Raw genomic sequence first — 19,751 nt, forward strand, 5'->3', positions numbered from 1 at the left:
ATGAGAGAAACTCATAATAAGGTCAATATAAGATCTTGGTCCTAGGTGCTGGAGGTGTTATTCATGTGGATACTGAAATCTCCCAGGTCAAGTCGTCACGGAAACTCCATTCCACTAAAAGGCTGGTTAGCAAACCTGTTAGGTCTAATAAGAAGCCAGGGCTGTGAGGCAGTTTATAAAGCGGTAGTATTGCCATTCTGACTCTCAAGACTAAATGGCCATATTTGACAGATATTATTTTTGGGGCAAACCTCTTGCTCGCCTACACATTTCTGCACATCGAATTGCTTAAAGTTATCCAGGATGTCTGAGTCTCAACACAAACTGAATAAGGCAAAAGAAGTTAAAAGACTTTTGTCCTCATCTTTACAGATCTCCACATCCTGCTCTTGCCTACATCCTAGGTATTTGCAATGTCCTCATCCTCATAGTATCTGGGCTTAATTAAAATACAGTCAAGATTGAAAAGGACTAAAGGAAAATTAAGATAGTAGTATCTTTGGATTTGCACAGAATAAGAGATCCATGTGCTTCAAGCCAAACATTTATCACATATAGGAACGAAGGAGGAAATAATTGCTCTCCACACAGTACTGTACAACTGGATGGTCTTAAAAGATGAGCCAAACCAGGGGCATCTCTTTGAAGCATCATGTATTGGCAACTGCAAGAGGCAGAATGCCAGAAGGGATGCACTAATTGTCTAAACCAGGGGTGTCAAACTCGCTGATGGTGACGGGCCAAATTCTCATAAACTGCACTTCACAGGGGCCATGCAATACCCTCCGCCGAAAAATTCGGGCCATCTTCCCCTTTTTAGCGGTGCAGCATCAGCCTCTTTAGGCGGTGGGATTTTGCGGAGGACCGTGTTGCCGGATTGAGTGCATTGCCGCTTTAAGGGATTTCTAGGTGCAATACCCTCCGCCGAAAAATTTGGGGCATCTTCCCCTTTTCGGGGGCTGCTGCCGTCAAATCTCACCGCATTCAAAACTCGCTGGCAATGCCGGGCCACATTCCAATAATCCTTTTTTCCAGTGGGCCATGCCCTCCACCGAGAAATCTTACTGCCACCTCCTTTCGGAGGCTGGGTTTTGCGGAGGAAGGTATTGCCGCTTTAAGAATCTCTTAAAGTGGCAATGCCCTCCGCCGACAAATCTCTTAAAGTGGCAATGCCATAGCAGAGAAATGTCTTCAAGTGGCACTTTCGGCGGCAGCACGACTCACTTAAACTGGCCGAACGCGGGCCGGATCAAAAAGGTTCGCCCGCAGGCCATATGTTTGACACCCCTGGTCTAAACTGATAAAGCAAATCCTGTGACCCTACATGACAGTACTTAATACAATTCCATGGATTATTTCTGATAAATTAGCAATTTTTTTCCTTAAAGAAATTACAAGATTAGCCAACTCACCGAAGCATTTTCAGCTCCTGGGCAGCTTTCAGGATTATTTCATGCTGCCTTTGACTAAGGACCATTACCCCACCAAGTGACTGTTCAGGGTCCCGATTAGGCTCTGCTCCCAGCATGTCAGATGAACGTGGTGATGGAAGGGGTGGATCAAGCTGATTCTCTAAGGGTCGTCGTCTGTCTACTTCATCTGGATACCATCTATCCGACAACCGTTCCCTCTCCCAGTCAGTCCTTTCAGGAAGGTAATCTCGCTTCTCCCTTGATGTATCACGCCTCTCTGGATACTCTCGGATCCTCAACTCCCCCCTGTCTCGGAGGTCTCTGTCATAGAGATTCCTGTCTCTCTCCTCCCTCCACCGGTCCTCACGGTACCTGTCCAGAGGTGGAAGTGGAGGCAAAGGCGGAAGAGGAGGAATGTCTAGGTCATGACTAAGTGTATCTCTTGAATCCAGAGGTCTCAAGTAATCTCTGTCCCATTCGCTATCTAATTCTCGATCATAAATATCCAAGGGTCTTCCAATCCTGTCCAGATCTCTATCCAACTCTCTCTCCCTTGGGCTTTCCCAATCATCCCACCAAGTGTCTCGTCTGTCAAGATCAGAAGACAAAGGAGGTAGAGGAGGAAGAGGCGATAGTGGAGGCAATGAAAGACGGAGTGGTAACCTGTCATCTCTATCATATGGATCCAGGGGATCATCCCTAAAATCTGGGTCACGTTCTCTCCAATATCGATCTCTTTCCCAATCATCCAATAGCTCATGCTCTAGAGGGGCATCTCGGCAATCTAAGGGAGGTTCCTCTTGCATTCTCTCCTCTTCATGACTCCAGTGACCCCTCAGTGGTTCCTCTCGATGATACAGAGATAATTTCTCCGAGCTGTCGCCTAGGCGGATTGGTTTATCAATATTGCCTGTTTCAGACCTGCCCACCTCTCTCTCCCAGCTACCTGCCCGCCTGACGGGACCCCTCTCCCGGCTTCCAGCCCGTCTGACAGGACCCGTCTCCCGGCTTCCAGCCCGTCTGACAGGACCCGTCTCCCGGCTTCCAGCCCGCCTGACAGGGCCCCTCTCCCAGCTTCCTGACAGTCCCCTATCCCTGCTGTCAGCCCGACTACCTGGTTCCTCATCTCGGCTAGACAACACCCTCTCTCGGCTGCCTGACCGCCCAACTGGCCCCCTCTCCCAACTGCCTGACTGCCCATCTGGCATCCTTTCCCTGCTACCTGACCGTCTATCCGGAAGCTTCTCCCGGCTGCTCGCTCTCTGAACCATTCCCCGGCCTCGGGGGGCTGTCTGTCTGGGCAATCCTCTGCCTCTGTTTGCTAGTCCCCGGCCTCGGACATCCTCCTGCCTGCCCAGCCCCCGGCCTCGGCCGTCCTCCTGCCTGCCCAGCCCCCGGCCTCGGCCGTCCTCCTGCCTGCCCAGCCCCCGGCCTCGGCCGTCCTCCTGCCTGCCCAGCCCCCGGCCTCGGCCGTCCTCCTGCCTGCCCAGCCCCCGGCCTCGGCCGTCCTCCAGCCTGCCCAGCCCCCGGCCTCGGCCGTCCTCCAGTCTGCCCAGCCCCCGGCCTCGGCCGTCCTCCAGTCTGCCCCTGCCTCTGCTTACTGGTCCTTTGCCCCTATTGTCTTCTGGTTGAACCGGTCCTTTACCCTGGTTATTTTCTGATCCAGGTAACCCTTTATCTTGATTATTTTCTGAAAGGGGCAATTTACTATCTGTAGATTTCAAGTCTTTATTTCCTGTTACAGGGGATGGAGGTAAGGCTGCAGTTCCTCCTGTTCTCGGAGGAATAGTAGACTGCACAGTTATGGGCATAGTGGGAAGAGGCGTTGGTTTTTGATTCTGCATGGGTGGAGGTTGAGTAGCAGGTTTTGTCTTTTCTAATTGCTCTGCAGGATCATGAGAACTCCAAGTCCACTTTTTATGCCCTGAAATAACTTGTTTGACTTCAGCTTTAGGTGGCTCCTGTTGAGCTTTTGTCAGGTCATCACCTGGTTGGACTGGACCAGAATTTTTTGCATCTATATCAAAAGGAACTGGAGTAGATTGAGTTCTATTTGCCAACTGCTGATTGACAGCCACATCAGCAAAAGGTTCTCTGTTTTCTGTTCGGGACTCTACTTGAGACTGCTGTTGTCCAAAAGGAGGTCTGGATCCCCTCCACTGTGGCCCACTTGGTCGGGAACTGTGCATCTGTGACGTACTGGGGGAAGTATAAAACTGTGATGCTGGCCCCCGGGGAATAGTTCCCCATTTGCTTGAAGACCGTCCATCTGAATTCTGACCTTCGAATCTTGGCCTGGGCCCTTCCAAGCGCTGGGCCTCAAAACGAGGCCCTTTCGGTCTTGGCCCTTCAAATCTGTCAAAGCCTCTTCCTCGAGATCCATCAAACCTACAAATAAAACAAGAGACATTGTATTCAAATGAACAAATCAAGTGACAATCTTCTAGAAGATATTTTCACTTTATAAAATCACTTCCATACAAACATATCTCTGTGCGCCGCATGAGCAAGCCCTATTGAATCAGTACAGAAATACAGAAAAATGCACTTCAGTTTCACACTGCACAACTGAGAGTGATATAAGCCACTTGCAGACTCAGCGACCTCTAGGAAATAATGCTAGACGATGAGTCACAAAATAATCAGTGTCAGGCCTCAATGTTGCATCAATATGTGATGTTATGTTCCCCAGCATCTGTTTGTAACAACCTTCAGTAGACAATATAGCTGGGGTTTAGGATTCAGGCTACTTCATTTCTTGATTTTACTACAGCATCTAATTTGTTGGTAGTTAGATAATTAGATGCTCCAAGTCAGTAGTAGTTGGATACTTGCCTGTATCTCATTCACAGTGCATAGGTTAAAATACTATCTAGGGAAAAGAGCACAAACTGTAATTGTGCCTACAGATATCCTTTAAACATTTTTGCAGTATATGTTCCCGAACTGTTCTGAACCATAGATGATCAGTGTAACACGTGTAACAGTGTAACACTAGGTTTCCAGATAACCTGTATTAAAAGAAACTAAAAATACAGTAAATATTTTTCTGTTTCTTTTCCATGTGAGCAACTGTAGTTGTGAAAGGGATGCTGTGTGTGGGTACACAGGACAGTCACGCTAGAAAGATGTGACCCGCCCTTGATAATGGCCAAGTGCAAGGTGCACGTCTCTGACTTTGCTTTCACCGACAGCATGTCTACACTGTGGGCTCTACAGCAGCAGAACTGAAGCACAGATACTTGATACACCAATGGAAGGGGTTTTTCTATCCATGTAGGTAATCCACCTCCCCAAAAAGCAGTAGGTTAGGTCTACAAAAAAAACTTTCTGTCAGCCTAACCACATCTACACTGGGAATTAGGTCTGCTTAACTAGTGCTCAGGGGATGTGAATTTTCCACATCCCTGAGTACATAGATAGGTCAATCTAAATTTTAAGTGTAGACCAACCAGGAAGAAGATAAACACAGAGCACAGTATACATAATTTATTTTTAAAACCCACTATACCACACAATGTTCCCCTGGGGACAGGTGACAAAGAATGAAGCACACGTGACAGATTTTTTCACATTGTTTAATGCACAACTGGCATTATAGGTGATGAAGTTAGTATAGGAATCTGTTTAGATGAGAATGTGTGTAAACTAAAAGAAAAAGACCTACCTAGGACCTCTTGGTCCTTCAAAATATGATCCTCTGGGTGGGTCTGGAAGCAATCCATCTGATCTCACTGTTTTTTCCTGAATGGTGGAGGTGGAGAGTACATGGGTTGAAGATACTGTAGAAGAGGTTTTCAGTTCTCCAGATGCTTGTTCAGATGAGACAGAAACAAATGGCACAGCTTGCTTGCCCAGATGAACTTGAGAGCTTCCTTGATCTGAAGAGCCAGCAGATGAAGTTATTTCAGAATGACAAGGTAAAGGTGCAGATGAACCAGATATTTTAAATACAAAAGAATCAGGAATAGGAAGTAGGGCTGGTCTGGTTGTCTTAGTGGCCTGGAAGACGCGAGGACTGGATGGGGGTTCAGATGAGCTAGACAACTGAGGACCAGAAGACAGAGGTGGGGGAACCTGAGGAGGGATGGCTGAAGGCAAAGTGGGAGGCATAACAGGCATGCCTCCTTGAGATGTTTGAGTGTATGGAACAAAAGGAGGTGGCAATGCAACATTCCCAGTATATTGACTCTTCATGTTTCGAAGCGAGTTCACTTTCTCCTGCAGATGGGATTGAGTAGCTTTCATCTGTCCCTGCCATGTTTTCCACTGTTTCTCATACTCCTGAAGCTGATCTTTGTGAGGATAGGTTTGAAGCTGATCCTGCCATCCTTGGAATTCACGCTCCCATTCTTTGTGAAGTTGTTGAAACTGTTTCTGCTGTGTCTCATAATGCTGCAGCTGCATATCCACTGACATTGTCTGCAAGAAAAAGAGATGAAAATGGTACAGAATACATTTTAAGTTCCTTCTGAAGCAACATGCTTGAGTATCACCCTTTGTCACAATCTTCAATTTAGGCAGAAGCTTGAGAGAAGAGTTATGTAAAAACAGAAGCAAACATATCCTGTCTGGAATATTTTTGTGACAATCCACTGTCTCCAACCTATACATTTTAGTGCTAGGAAAGGGCGCACACACTTCCATCCAAAAAGCCCATGTAACTCAAGGGGGGGAGAGTAAAATTTTAGCAACAGATTACTTCTGTACACAGCCAAACTATCTCGGGTTATTACTAGATTATCCTCCATTCCTACTGACTCACAATCAATCCACAAATATTCTAATATATTTAGCAAGCAGCCCTGCTTCCCAAGCTCTTCAATTTATTTCTCAAAGGGCATAGCAATTCACTTTAAATGCACTTTCCTTCACATTCGAGAATAACTAAACCAGGTATACTGTGAGTAAACCACAGTAGTTCTCCAAGTTTGGATTTACCGAACTTGTTTAACAAAAACTCAGAGAACAATCTCTCATTAAGCTTGTAATAAACAGTTAGTTAACCTACAACAGTCACTAACTATTTCATATATTTTGTCTGTACCCACCTCTGTATTTAAATTGCTGTAACCAAACTGCAAGTCTCCTTTACCCTGCCTTGTAAAATCATGAAAATGTACTATCCTAGGAACCATGGTGATGATTTTACCTGTCTCCTTCACCCAGTTCCTCTTGGGGCTACTGGCTCCAATTTACTCTTTCATTATCTAATGACTTTCAGCTCCTTGAGCACTTGGAGTGGCAAACATCCATACAATACATATTATTCATGCAGAGTCACACTAATACAACATAAAATGAAAAAGTATTAAAGCATAGTATATTTTGTATAAAATGTGAATCAACTAGAGTCCACTATGAGCTGTGCAAGAAAAAATGCCATAGCCGAATTATCATCTTTTATCTCTCCCCTTTCAATTTTGTCATAAGCAGTCAAGGAGGAGTAGAGGAACTGCTAAATCAACAGTCCAGTTAATTCATTGTAGTAAGGTCTGAATTAGTTTGCGTCAAACCAGTTGCCCCTCTAGCCTTGGATTTTGTCTCTCAGAACAAGCAATGATGTATTATTATGTATTATTTGCATTGTGGTAATGACCAAAGAATCCAATCAGGATCGGGACCCCATGATTGTAGCTGCTGTAAAACACACACACTCGGCAGTGCAGAGCACTGGACTGGGACAAGAGATCAAGATTCTATTCCCAGCTCACCCAGAAATGGGCTCTCTCTCAGTGCCTGTTTCCCTTCTTACCCTTTGTCTGGTCTGTCTCATCTGTTTAGACTGTAAATTCTCTCAAGCAAGGACTCTCTCTATGTGTATGTACCTCTTCCAGTACAATGGGGGGCTTGACCTTAGTCGGGGGTCTCTAAGAGCTACTGTAATAATGTGGGGGTTTTAAGGGTGAAAACAGCCCCTCCCACAAAGACACTGGAAAGGCATAGTAGGCTCTCCTAACCACCAACAATCTGCTTAATTACCTAACACCATCCCACTGGCCCCAGATAGCAATCATTTTACACTCTGAAGCATGAAGATTTACAACAATTAGTTTTATCTGCATTTGCTATTTTTACAGATGTCTAATCTATTTTTAATCTTACTAATCTATTTATATCAATAATATCCTTAGGCAGTAAGTTCCACAATTAGTTATACTTTATCTAAATTTGTCTTTTTTAATATCCTCTTTTTCTTGCATTAGAGGACACATTAAATAAGGGCACCCGACCAGCTCTTTCTGTTCTAGCCATTTTAAGTAACCTTTTCTCTTCTAAACTAAGCAGTCCTAGTATAAAAGTTTCTGACGTCTAAATCCCATTTTCAAAAGTGACTTAGGAGACTCAACTGCTCCTGAGGCGATTTTGAGAATTTTATCCCATGTAAATAAATAGTCTTTTTAATTACTCCTCATATGAAAACTGCTTCCACCAACATCTCTGAATATTCTTGTTACTCTTCAGTTGAGACTGGACAGTAACTTCTAAGGAAAGGGGGAGCTAAGTCTTTGCCCATAAAGAAAGATTAAAGAGATAGCGAGGCAAACAAGTCAGAAAGAAGAAATAATTATACTATATACTTCTCATAAGACCATGGGTGTTACATCATCCAAGAGGTATAACAAACGCCAGTTCCTTAGTGACTAACCTGTGGGAGTGGTGGCTGTTGTATGATCTGTTGGTACTGCTGTAGAATCTGTTGCAGTTTGGCGTGCTTCTGCATTATTCTCTGATACTGAAAGCCAACTCGATGCTGTGGATGCTGCTGCCACTGAGCTGCTGCCACCTGCAACTGCTGCAACCTCAAATCTTCCTCTGAGTCCTCAGGAGGTTCAATACTCAGCTAAAGATAATGTAATTACTATAACTAAGGGAAAGCTCAATCAAGCATAATATCTAAACAAGCACAACCAAATTCATAGACTTTTTATGGCAGTTCATAATTCGGTGACCCCGCATTTTGGTGGTCTGACTTTCCATAACACTTTCAGGATAGATTATTTTGTTTATCTTCTTCAATAAGATGGATGGTTCATGCCAAAAATCCGATTTGTGAGAATTTGCCTGCGTATCCTAAGTAAAAACTGTCACTAAGCACATGGGCAGAAAGGTTTTTCGGCAAAACTTCGTGTTATTAGGCAGAGATTATGACTCCATTCTTTAACACAGGAATCTTTTATCTCCCAAGGTCAGAAGTGGAAGGCAAAATCATCATTTTCTTTTGCCAGCACATAACAGAAAAGTAATATGCATCTCAACTAAAAATTGGAATGATTAATTAAGTTAAAATCCAAACTATTCCAAAATTCAGGTGTGTTTGGATTTAGTGGTCTGGTTCAGGCCTGAGCTATTAAGTTCAGATGTATGTCTGGATATGAATTTTCATGAAGTCTTGCAGACAGAGGCTCTAGACTGACTATGGGGTACTAGCTCAGGCACATCTCTAATCACGACTGCAAAATTTATACAAGCAGCTGCAAAGGGGAACGGTACTAGTACCTTCCAGTTCAGCAAGTAGGATTAGCAAATCATATAGAAGAATAGAGGTAAAAAGCTTGAACACTAATAAGGAAAACTCATTCAGGGATTTCAGGTTAAGGAACGAGGGGGCAGGGGACTAACTAAATGGGACTACAGTAATTAATTCATTTCCTTTAGTCTATTTTCTTTAAAATAATTCACCTTTTATGAGATGTCATCTGACCTACTGGCATCAGTTCAGAACCTCAAAACATTATTCACTTCAGCAGACAGGTAGCAAAAGCCTTACAACTCTGTAGTAGGAAGACTCTACAAACCCAACCTGACTGTGCAACTCATCACTTAACAAAACTGAGGCAGCAGCTTGCCCCTGAAAAAGATTTTGCTATGTTCCAAACCTGACAGACCAGGGACATGTGTGCCCAGGCCTATCTTTCCCAGCTGTAAATTCTATTAACTGGGCGGCAGTATAGCCTAGTAAATAGATCACTGGATTTGGACTCAAGAGATCTGGGTTCTACTGGACTCAAGAGACCTGCCCCTGGCCTGGTGGGTGATTCTGGGTACATTACTTCCCCTCTGTGCTTCAATTTCCCCATATGTAAAATGGGGATAATTATACTGACCTTCTTTATAGAGCGCTTTGAGATCTACTGATCAAAAGTGCTATATAAGAGATAGGTATTATTATTCAGACACAGGGATGAGAGGAAAACATTTTTTTTAGGAATGAATGTCACATATGGAACATCATCTTTGCATAGCCTACCTTAGGTTCAGTGGATGAGACAGTAGGTTCCTCTTTTTGGGGGGCTGGTATCAGGGGTTCATTAAGTGAAGGTGGTTCAGATTGCTGGGTAGGAGCAGTCACTTTCCCATCTTCTTGCTGTATTCTTTGCTCAGGGGCATCCTTCGCTACTCCTGGACCCTTCAGTTGCTGCTGTCCCTGAGCATGTGCTTTTGCCCTCTGCTGTAGGCTTAGCAAGTGTTGCTGGTACCAATACTGCTGCTGTTCCTATAATACACACAAAGTTTGTGAGAATTACAGTAGCAACCAGGTTTAATAGGCAAAAACAGATCTTGGCATTGATGGGATCAACCCAGATAATCACTGAAATCTGGCAGAGAAAACAGTCTCAAAAGAAGTGTTTATGCATGTTTCAGGCACCACTGTCCTAGATGCTGTTCAGATACAAAGGAAGATACAACTGCAATCCCAAAGAGCTTAAAACTGAAGGCTAAAAACAGAAACAATGAGAGAAAGGTGTTCAAAATACAAGATAAGGGATGAGGGAAATGGGCTTGTTAATTCCATTTCATTGTTTTATTATTAATTTATTATACATATTTATTATGCAGCTGAAATGGGGCGGGATAATGGGAAAGTTGGAGGAGAATTAATATGAGTAATGGAACAGGGAAAAGAGGGGGTAGAAGGACATGAAGGAAGGAAGGAAATGCAGAGGAAAGAAAGGGGAGAGACAAATGGAGAGGACCATGGAGAGCAGGAAGAGTGAGGATGGCAGCAGGGAAACTATGAGGGAGAGATGTGGAAGGAGGCTGGGACAATCAATCAAGACAGAAAATAATACCCAGAGTTCAGATTTAAAAAACCATGTTCTAACCTCACTGGTATCTGTGAGCTGCAAATGTAACCAGATGGGGAAGCCAGAAATTAAGACAAGACCAGCTATGGAGACAGTCAAGTTCCTAGCATTAAGTCCTCAACTTTAAATATGTTCAAAGTACAGGTGCTTTATAGGTGAAAGACCTGTCCTCTGGGACATGGTTCTACAAGGTCTGATGGCATATTATGACATTTAGACCTTCTTTAAAGGGGATAATGCTGCAGAATTTCTTCTGAATTTTCAAAGATTTTCACTTTCTCCATATGTGTCATATGGACAAATGGATATATATTATCCATTATCAATCCCCTTTTCTAGCTTTTGTAACCACGTGGCATACATCTTCTCCAGGCTGAGATTATTACAAGGAACAGCTCAGCCCTCAAATATTTTTATACATTTTCAAAATAATGGGTAGCTCAATAACTACTTATCAGGATTTTCATTGTCCAGCCCCAAATATCAAGGATAAAGTTGGAAGAGACTTCCTAGTGATTAGGGTTCTATAATCTGCGCACACACTAAAACTCAATGAAATGCTGTGAACTCAGATTTAAAATACAGTGTAAGATACAGAAAGAACTAAATTCTACTTTATGAATTCAGAATACTGAATGTTTACTAAAAATGTATACTGAATATGTATTAAAGTCCCATTCGTCAAGAGAATATATATATCTTTTATGAGAACTCTAGCAAAATAAAGGGGATAGAGGTTGGTATTTGATGAAGTGAGGACATTGAAAATTATCCTAAAGCTGATGGAACGATGCAGCCTATGAAAGCGCAAGCTCTATTAGCAATTTCCCCTCCTCTGAGAATCTGTGACTGCCCCTTATCTTTCATATCCTTCTTGTTCATCTTTTCTACCCACACACAGTCAAGAAGAGCCACTTCTGAAAACCAAGCACAGGAACAATAGAGAAGACAACATGAATAAGAGTTAATTTTAAAATGCAAGTGTAAATTCAGCATTAGTGAATAGTGTCAGATGAGATTCCTCAAGACTAAAGTCTCCAATTCATCTTCAAAATACAGTAGGTACAAAATAAGCATGTGCAGTGCAAGATTCCGCCATCTACACACATTATGTCTGAATTAGAAGGGCCTAATAGTAGTGAGGTGTAAAATGGATTAATTTAAAGAGCAGGTATATTCAGAAAATCACTTCTCTAAGATGGCATTTTGAGGATTATGTCTATGATAGGAGATGGTATCTTTCTAGACCCTACTGACCTCTGCCAATATCCTTCATAACCAGAATTCAGATCAGGATATGACACAGAGAAGCTTTCATGGCTATGAGTGGAAGACAAACATCCATACTTGCAACATGGGATCTCTCTCAGCAGCCTTCCACTCCATGTTGCATTAGAAACTGTTTTTGCATTCAAAATCGAGCAGAGGCACTAAAATGGATTTAATCATTCTTTTAAAAAAGATGGCACATAAAGTGATTTTATGCAATAGTGATGGGTGTTACATAGATAACATAAATAAAAGATAGACAGTCATGATGAACAACTGCTGTTCTGTCCGAAAAACCCAGTCACCCATGAACCCATCCTGTCTCCTCTCCTTCTCAATATATAGATTAATCTCTAGGAGAAGTCATGACACCGGCTCTAATACCACCAATATGATGACACCCAGCTATAAATTTCCTTCACAGCACATGAAACTAGAACTATCTTATGTCCCAGCATCTGACTGAAAAAAGTGAATGGACAAAAACAGATGTCTAAAGCTCAGACTGAGCAAAACAGAGGAGACGCTGGTGAAGAATACATTTCAAAGAGATGGTATGAACTTTAGTCCTCATTTTTGACTGAGGGCTTCTACTCTCTCAGTGTCAAGGTGGTGACCATTCTTGAGTCCTACTGCAATAACTGTTACTCCTAGACACAAGGAATGCAATAATATCAAAGAGTACCTTCTTCTGTCTTTGGCTAACCAATGGCTTATACCAGTGATACTCAGACTTCAGTGGTTCAGGCGCCCAATTAGCCATCAACATTATAGCCACAGTAGTGTGAGTTCATTGTTACATTTACTATAGTAAAATTCATATATTTAAACAGTATGACAGGAGAAATGTTTAGTTTTATATTATATTATCTCACAGCAAATCACCTAATAATTTAGTGCAAGTTGATAACTTAATTGGTTAATAACATAGTAAAAGCATCCTGATTGCTTAATGATTAAAGCTCACAGTGTTTTAATATCATACTGCAAAGAGCCCCAGGAGACACATTAGAGAGCCACAGTGGTTTATAACTATTCCTCTCAGGGGAGGATCTTACCACAGTGAACCTGGTGTCATCACCTTCTGGTCAGGTTAAATTACCACAACCCACTCTGCCAAACCCAACTGTGAAGGTGTCACGCTGGCTGGATGGAGAGAGGAGGGGGGGACATTTATTATATTGTTTGACATCAGTATGTCAAAATCATAGTAATTCATGTAAGATATGCCATGTCAGGTACTGTTAGAAAGGCTATAATGTGCTTAGTAAGATGATGGTGTTTATTATGTTCATGTGTTATGTGTGTAATGGAAGTTATGGATATGTTTGATGTATCTGTATTTCAGAACAAAAGCCTGCTTGATGGCCCATTAAGAAATTCACAGATACAAGGGGCCCAGGGGGAGAAGCCAGGGATATACCTGATGAGTCACCAGGACTTGCCCATGTGACTCTGGACTCCATTTTGGCTCCTGTGTAATTCCACAAGCATCATGGAAAGGGCCAGAGGACATAAAAGGCAGAGGCATGGGATCCATTGTGTCTTCGATTCTGTTGTAGATGACTTGATCCAGAGGTAGATAGGTGGCTGAAAGTTGAACAGGATTGAAGACAAAATGGAACCAAAATTGAGTCCAGAGTCACATGAGCAAGTCCTGGTGACCCATCAGGTATATCCCTGGTTTCTCCCTCTGGGCCCCTTGTATCTGTGAATTTCTTAATGGGCCATCAAGCAGGCTTTTGTCCTGCAGCCATCCTGTCTGAGGTGTGACCCAGACAGCACAATCTGAAATACAGATACATCAAACATATCCATACCTTCCATTACACATATAACACATGAACATAATAAACATCATCATCTTACTAAGCACATTATAGCCTTTCTAACAGTACCTGACATGTCATATGTTACATGAATTATTATGATTTTAACATACTGATGTCAAAATGTAATAAATGCCCTCCCCAATCCAGCCATCATGACACCCCCAATGCGAGACTGGTGTAGAAGGGAGTAATCAGAGCTCCTGAATACACCTCAAGGGCCCCCCTTATCCAGCCAGTGTGACAGAAGGTCACACAGAAGCCCCACCTGGTATGACCTACAGCAGCCTGACTCAAACAAGAAAAAACAAAGAAGTGCATTACATTAACATACCACTTGTTCCACTGACTCTCCATTCAGTTCTGTATCCATTTCAAGTACTAGTTCTCAGTTTTAAAACCTTTAATGGCCCACCAGGCCAGCAAGTCTCTATGCAAGCAGTGTGAATGGCAGAGTCCATGGCAAAAAGCTTGGAGGTCTTAGTTATTAGAAAATATCAGGATGAATCAGAGTGCCTTTAGTGTATAATGCAAGACCCATCTTTTTTGCATCAAGTCCTTCTCCAGGATGGCAAAAAAAACAAAAAAAGGCCTGATGATGCTCCTCATGGAAGAAGATAACAACAAACATGATAAGCAGGGAAGAGGAAAACTACACAGCAGTCCAGAACGCAGAGCGATGAAGCTTAGGTATCCTTCATGGAAATAATACATAATCTTTGTTTAAGTTTGCACAGAATATGCACCCAGATATCGAAGTGAATCGTATACTATAAACACACCACTTCACTTATTAAGTGTTTCTCAAAAGATACACCTTGCCATAAGAAGACACAGGAACCTTATTTTTATTGTGCTAGGCTGCGCTGCAAAATCTGTCACATAGCATGTGATTCTAAACCACCATCACACATAGAGATCTGTCAACATTACATAGTGGAAGAAAAATAATACAACAGGAATTACAAATGACAAATTGCAATCTGTTGCATAATATACTGAATATATGGAGAGGGAAAAAAGCAGCACCCAATCTATTTGGCTACGGACACATACAACAGGAGATCATCAGAAAATTATCTTCTGCCCAGACTAGATTGTCATTAATTAAAAAAAGAAAAATTTCATAACTCTTTTTGCACACGAGTAGAAATTATATTATTTCAATGTTCAGTCTTTACAACCCTTTAAGTACCACTTCCTTTTTAAATTAAATTTTAATTTTGTATTGTATCAAATTCAATAAACTACACTAATGCAAAGTTAGAGCAAAAAGCAGAAAATGCAAAAGTTAGGGGTGTTTGTTCAAACACAACTCTGCTCCCCTAAGTATGCATTGCAATAATCTATTAATTATGACTATGCTATATGTATGTATGGTTGTCAAAATAATTATTGTATTGAATTATTTTAAAAATAGTGTACCATAATGAAGTTACAGACTATATCATAATGGATGGCCATAAAGCATGGGGAGAGGGGGAGGGATGTTAAAATTTAATAGTCAACCTCCTCAAGTCCAGCACATTTGAGGACTCAGTAATGCAAACACAATACTGAATCCACAATTAATTTACTATTTTGTTTTGTTTTGGTTGTTTTTTTTGTTTTTTGTTTTTTGGGGGGGGGGGGTACAGTTTAAAGAAAAATGAAAATAAGAGTCCCCATTTCTATAGAAGTAAAAGACCAGCTAGTGCCTATCAATACTATTATAAAACTGCAGCTCATAGACTCAACCAACACCACCACACAAAAGGCTGACTAGTATCAGTTAGAAAAGTATGCATTTTTAATACCTATGCATGTACAGCTATATAGCTTTAAGTGGATACGAATTAAGTGGTCCCAACGATTAATAATTTTAATCAGTGACTTAACCAATCAAATTAATTTTTTTCCAAATTTGGCTTTAACTCTGAATAGTCAAATTACAGAAAAAAAAAGCTTGTTAATTTTAAACTATAAAAATTAAATCAACAGGTTTTTTTTAAAGAGCATACTTAGGTCACAACTGGATTTGAACAGGAGATCCTTGGGCTCATGCAGAGCCCAAGCAGAGTCTTAATCAGCTGCACATACAATCTCAGGCCCCAATCATGTGCATGGTTAATTCTATGCAAGTGAGCAGTCTCCAGCTTAATGAAGGTGAGTGGTCACATTGAGGTCAATGTTTACAGATTTGGGGCCTGACTGCCCAGCTATAGATATGAAGTGTTTTTAACAGTAAAAAGTATATTTTGCACCTTCACCAACTCAAAAACATCTGAAAGGATTTTCCTCACATGCTTCATAAAAACTCACCTTTAGGAAGAGATCAAGCACGTACATAGTTAGGACAAGGTATAAATATTTTTAAAAGCTCTACATATAAGGCATCTAGGGTCTATAATGGAAACACTTTTGTAATCTTAACTATTGCAGGTGTGGCCAAGCAACCACTGTCATACTGCTATATCATTTGTGTTGATAAACTGAAAAAATATTACAGTAAGAGAAAAATCAAAACAAGAAACTACGCAAAACAAAACTAGGTACCAATCCTGCAACATACAACATGCCAACAAACTAGTACATCTGCATGGAGGGTCCGCTAAAGTCAACCAGATTCCATGCAATTCATCTGCACAACATACTTTGCAAGATTGGGGCCTTAAATGTCTGAAAAGTCCACCAAAGGGATAAAGTTCAAAGTCAAGGTTGAAACTTTGTTCTTTACACATTCCATTATACTGGGGAACTGTGGGCTTTTGAAACACAGGGTACAAAATGTAATTTCAGGGGGATTTATGGAATTTTAGCTTTATCTGTGCCATTTTTGACTTTTGTGAAATAAAGCCAAATATTGCAAGTTATTTAAATGTGATTCGTTGCTCTATTTTATCTATCTTTAGTTGAGCATCTTTACAACTCACAATACATCTATAAATGATCAGTTCCCATCACTACCTTTTCCAAACTGATGCCACAATCTGCAGCAGAGCACACACATTGGACACTTTGTTCTTACCTGGGGTGTCATGGTGGAGGGATCTGGTTGTGGGGTGCTGTGTTGATCAGAACTGTCATTGGTATCCTTAGCAGCGCTCTGCAATGCCTCTTGCTGGGGAGGAGTGGGAGGGGGCAAGGACGACTGGGATGCAGTGAAATGAGATTTAGACTGGGACGGGGTCAAATTAGACTGCACTGGTTGGGAAGGGGAAGCCTGGGAAGGGGACTGGTAAGATTGAGAATGTGACAGATAGGACTGGGATGGGGGTAAATAGGACTGAGGAGCAGTTGATGGAGGGGGCTCCAAAAACAATGGTGGGGGTGGCTGGGAGAACTGAGAATGGGTCAAATAAGACTGGGGTGGAGGGGACTGGGAAGGGGGTGGCTGGGCTGGGGGCAGATAAGGTTCAGGCTGGGCTGGGGGCAGATAGGGCTGCGAAGGGGGTGGATAGGCCTGGTCAGGTGGCGGAGGCGACTGTGGTGGAGAGGACAGCTCCATGTCCATGGGCACTGGGGAAGAAGGCAGGAGCTCCCATTCGCTGTGGGGCAGGGGCGGCTGCAGGGTCTCATGCTCTCGGGGCGGCGGGGGCGCTGGGGGCTTGCAGATCTGGGGGTCCCGGGGTGGGGGCGGCGGGGGGGGCTCGCGGTGCTTGAACTGCTTCTGATAGCTGCGGACAGGGGGTGGCACTGGCGGCGGCGGCCAGTCGGTGAAGGAGCCGGGAAGGGGTGGAGGGGGGAGGCCCGGGGGCGGCGGCCCGGGCGGGGGCCCCCCAGAAGCACCGACTGCATCTGCTTCTGGTGCATTTGCTGCAGCTGCTGCAGCTGGGCCAGGTGCTGCTCCTGCAGGCTCAGGAAGCCCGAGGCGCCGGGCACGGGGGCCACGCCGGGAACCGGCGGCGGGTCGTTGGGCGGCGGGACGGTGGGCGGCGGGACGCTGGGGGGCGGCACGGGCAGCGGCGGGGGCGGTATCGAGGTGGGAGGCGGCGGGTAGTGCCCCGCCGCCCCGTACAGGCCCCAGGCCGGGTACATGGCGGGGCCGGGTCTGAGGCGGCGGCCGGAGCGGGGAGCGGAGATCGGAGCTTCCACAGGCCGCGGCGAGTGGCTGGCGACAGCGGCGCGTGCGCCGCACGGCGCCTGCGTAGTGACTGAAGCTCGTCGTCGTTGGACCTCCCGGACAGAAGAGTTGCGTCATGGGGGCTAGAGTGCCCCCAGCCTGGACCACAGAGATCAATGAGAGTGGTTCGCTCAAGTTAGAGCGCCACCCACCGAACCGCCCGGGCTATAGGTGTCCGCAGCGTGGTCGGGCGCCGGCGGATTAACAACACGGAGCATAGAGAAGAGCACCAGGGGACTAGAGTGTCGCTGAAACCCAGCTCTCTTGTCTTCTTTCCTTGTGTCGTCTTGGACTAAAGAGAGGATCTGAGCGCCGCGCGCAGAGGAAAGCTATCGGCCTCCATCTTGTTTTGGGGCAGCCGGGTGGGGGAGGAACAGGCTGGCCTGGAGGTCGCCCGCCCGGCCCCTTCTGGATCCTAGCGCGACCAACATTTTCACCCTTCCTGTCAGGTCCCTCCCATGCGGGGGAGGGGACGGGGCGCTCCTTCGGTGCCCCGCGCGCTGGCGTTCGTCACTGCCCCCCTCCCGCGCTGGCTGGCAGTGGGCGCCCCTGAGCCTCTTCCCTCCCTCCCGCCTGGCGGATGGCGGTGTCAGGCAGAGTCAGTGGCCCTGGCCACAAAGAAATTCACTCCCGAGCTGGGATCAAACCGGTCCCGGACCAGCCCTGGCCTGCGGGAACTCGGAAGAGCCGCTCCGCTAGCTCCAGCGTTTAGCGGTAATGACCAGCCAGGGCCATCTCTGCCTGGGGACGCTGCTGAGGACCGTAGACAAAGCGTTGAACCCTCAACTCCGTTGCCATGGAGACAGTGCGCAGTTTACAGTGCCTGTGTTTTCTTGGAGGTGACCGACTGTTAGCTTGATTTGCACAACTGTTTAGCAACCACAACTCCACTGATTTAGGGCTTGGCTTCACTGGAAATGAACTTGAATTAGAACTCAAGTGTTGCCCCTTTCTCAAGTGCCATGCAACCACAAAACCCTAGGGGTATTTCAATACGACTTGGCTAGCCCAAGGGGTTATAGGCTAAAATGCAAGCGAGTCCAATTTGTCAGCAGCTAACATGACCAATCTGTAGTGTGGACCCACGCTGGTGACATTTGAGTAGTGCTAATTTTCCAGTGCCTTCCCATAATCCCCCTATGTGCCCAGGAAGGATGGATAAATCTCACACAATTCACTGCAATAGAATTCGTAGTGCAGCTTATCTCATTGCAGTGCTCAGAACTGTAGAATATGCATTCAACTGTCTCAGGTCTGGTCTGCACTTAAAATTTAGGTCAACATATGTAAAGCACTCAGCTTTAAAAATCCATGCCCCTCAGATATGCCTGTCTGATAACCCCCAGTGTAGATGCAACTAGATCAGTGCAAGAATGCTTCCTTTGACCTAGCTACTACTGTTTGGGGAGGTGGAGTTACTACAGTGATGGAAAAAACCCTTCCGTCACTCTAGGCTATATCTATGCATGAGGTCTACGGCACCATAGCTATGCTGCTATAGGGCTCAGTAGAAGTGATCTCAGTGCCACATACAAGTGAATGCAGCACCAGTGAGAATACAGCAGCTGCAGCATTGGCTATGTTGCCATTCTCACTCGAGATAGACTACCTTGAGAAAAGTTAAGTCTGCAATGTTGTTGTAGCACATATTGGTCCCAGGATATTAGAGAGAGAGAGAAGGTAAATAGATAATATTTTTTATTGGACTAACTTCTGTTGATGAAAGAGACAAGCTTTCAAGCTACACAGAGTGTTGGTCCAATAAAATATATTATCTCACTCACCTTGTCTTTCTTGAGAAAAGTAAGTGAGGTGTAGATAACTTGAGTTATGTCTGCAGTGAAGTGAAGATATGCTCTTAATTGATAGCTGCTCAGCACTGAAAATCAGACCATAAGGGTCTAATCCTGCAGCTCTTGCTCAGTCCTTACTAGACAAAATTATATGATCTTCAGAATGTTGATTGAGTTTGGTCTAAGTTGAGTCTAAGTAATCACTGCAGGGTTTTACTGTAATGCAACAAAAAATAGAAAACCAAGATTTCATTATT

General features: G+C 44.0%; 1 protein-coding gene across 1 annotated transcript in view; it reads right to left on the bottom strand.

Moving 5' to 3' along the window:
* The window catches only part of YLPM1 (YLP motif containing 1), a 50,476-nt gene extending 32,791 nt beyond the window's left edge, over positions 1-17,685 (bottom strand). Inside the window, 6 exon segments of the mRNA XM_067533217.1 lie at positions 1,413-3,800; positions 5,080-5,834; positions 8,062-8,256; positions 9,664-9,909; positions 16,607-17,361; positions 17,364-17,685. Of these exon segments, the coding sequence (XP_067389318.1) occupies positions 1,413-3,800; positions 5,080-5,834; positions 8,062-8,256; positions 9,664-9,909; positions 16,607-17,361; positions 17,364-17,616 (4,592 nt within the window). The 5' untranslated portion in view covers positions 17,617-17,685.
* Between the last annotated feature and the right edge of the window lie 2,066 nt (positions 17,686-19,751).

Source organism: Emydura macquarii, unplaced genomic scaffold (genome assembly GCF_026122565.2).
Source record: "Emydura macquarii macquarii isolate MOO-44397 ecotype Brisbane River unplaced genomic scaffold, CSIRO-AGI_Emac_v2 contig_374, whole genome shotgun sequence".
Taxonomy (NCBI): Eukaryota; Metazoa; Chordata; order Testudines; family Chelidae; genus Emydura; species Emydura macquarii.